Genomic DNA, 714 nt, shown 5'->3' with positions numbered 1-714 from the left:
GGCTATGAAATAGCTTTACCACTAGTGGTCACTACCAAGCCAGGAAATCCTCTAATCTACAAGCCAACGAGATCAGAACGTGACATATGGTGTTTGTCTGTCGCCATGTGGACTGTGCAAGACAGGCCATCAAACAGCGGGGTGGGGGGACTTGCCTATCACTCTGGATGTTAACCTACTCAACTCTATCTGAACCTTGCTTTAAGTCCACACTCATCAAATGACTTAGCGATGCCCAAGAGCAGGTCTGCATACTGACAGGTCACGGTGTTAATAGGAGGACTTTGGAGTTCCGCGCCAAGGCTGACAAAGGACAGGTGCCTGTGAGGAGATCTATACACGGGAAATGTGGCCAAGTAGAGATGTTCTCTGCACCTTTAAAACCCAATAGGCCTGCTCCTCTTTCATCTGCAACCTACCAACTGTCCTGCTGCACTGAGGCCTCCAACACGGGTAAGCATGTTTTCTCTGTATTCCCTCAAGATGTTAACTTTGAAAATGTCCACGTGCAATAATAATCAGGATGAAAGTAACAAGTGGCGCGGGCAGATCTATTATTCAGCCGGCCCACTGTGCCAAGAGCCTGGCACGCGGCCAGCGGGGATAGAGGAGTGGCGAGCCAGATAGAGCGGACTGCCAATGTCGTAATGCCTGGCGCTGGTGCATTGTTAAAGATCACTGTTAAAATGATTCATTTTCAAGCCAATAAGCTGC

The 714-nt window shown here is 49.0% G+C and overlaps 1 protein-coding gene across 1 annotated transcript in view; it reads left to right on the top strand.

The window, feature by feature from the left end:
* The first annotated feature begins 253 nt into the window (after nt 1-253).
* The window catches only part of LOC133575100 (insulin-like), an 11771-nt gene continuing 11310 nt past the window's right edge, over nt 254-714 (top strand). Inside the window, exon 1 of the mRNA XM_061927574.2 lies at nt 254-453. Within this exon, the coding sequence (XP_061783558.2) occupies nt 363-453 (91 nt within the window). The 5' untranslated portion in view covers nt 254-362. The remainder of the gene's footprint in view (nt 454-714) is intronic.

This window comes from Nerophis lumbriciformis, linkage group LG35 (assembly GCF_033978685.3).
Source record: "Nerophis lumbriciformis linkage group LG35, RoL_Nlum_v2.1, whole genome shotgun sequence".
NCBI classification, from domain to species: Eukaryota; Metazoa; Chordata; class Actinopteri; order Syngnathiformes; family Syngnathidae; genus Nerophis; species Nerophis lumbriciformis.
Note: the sequence above shows the minus strand (reverse complement) of the source record. Positions and strands in the feature narration are given on the sequence as shown.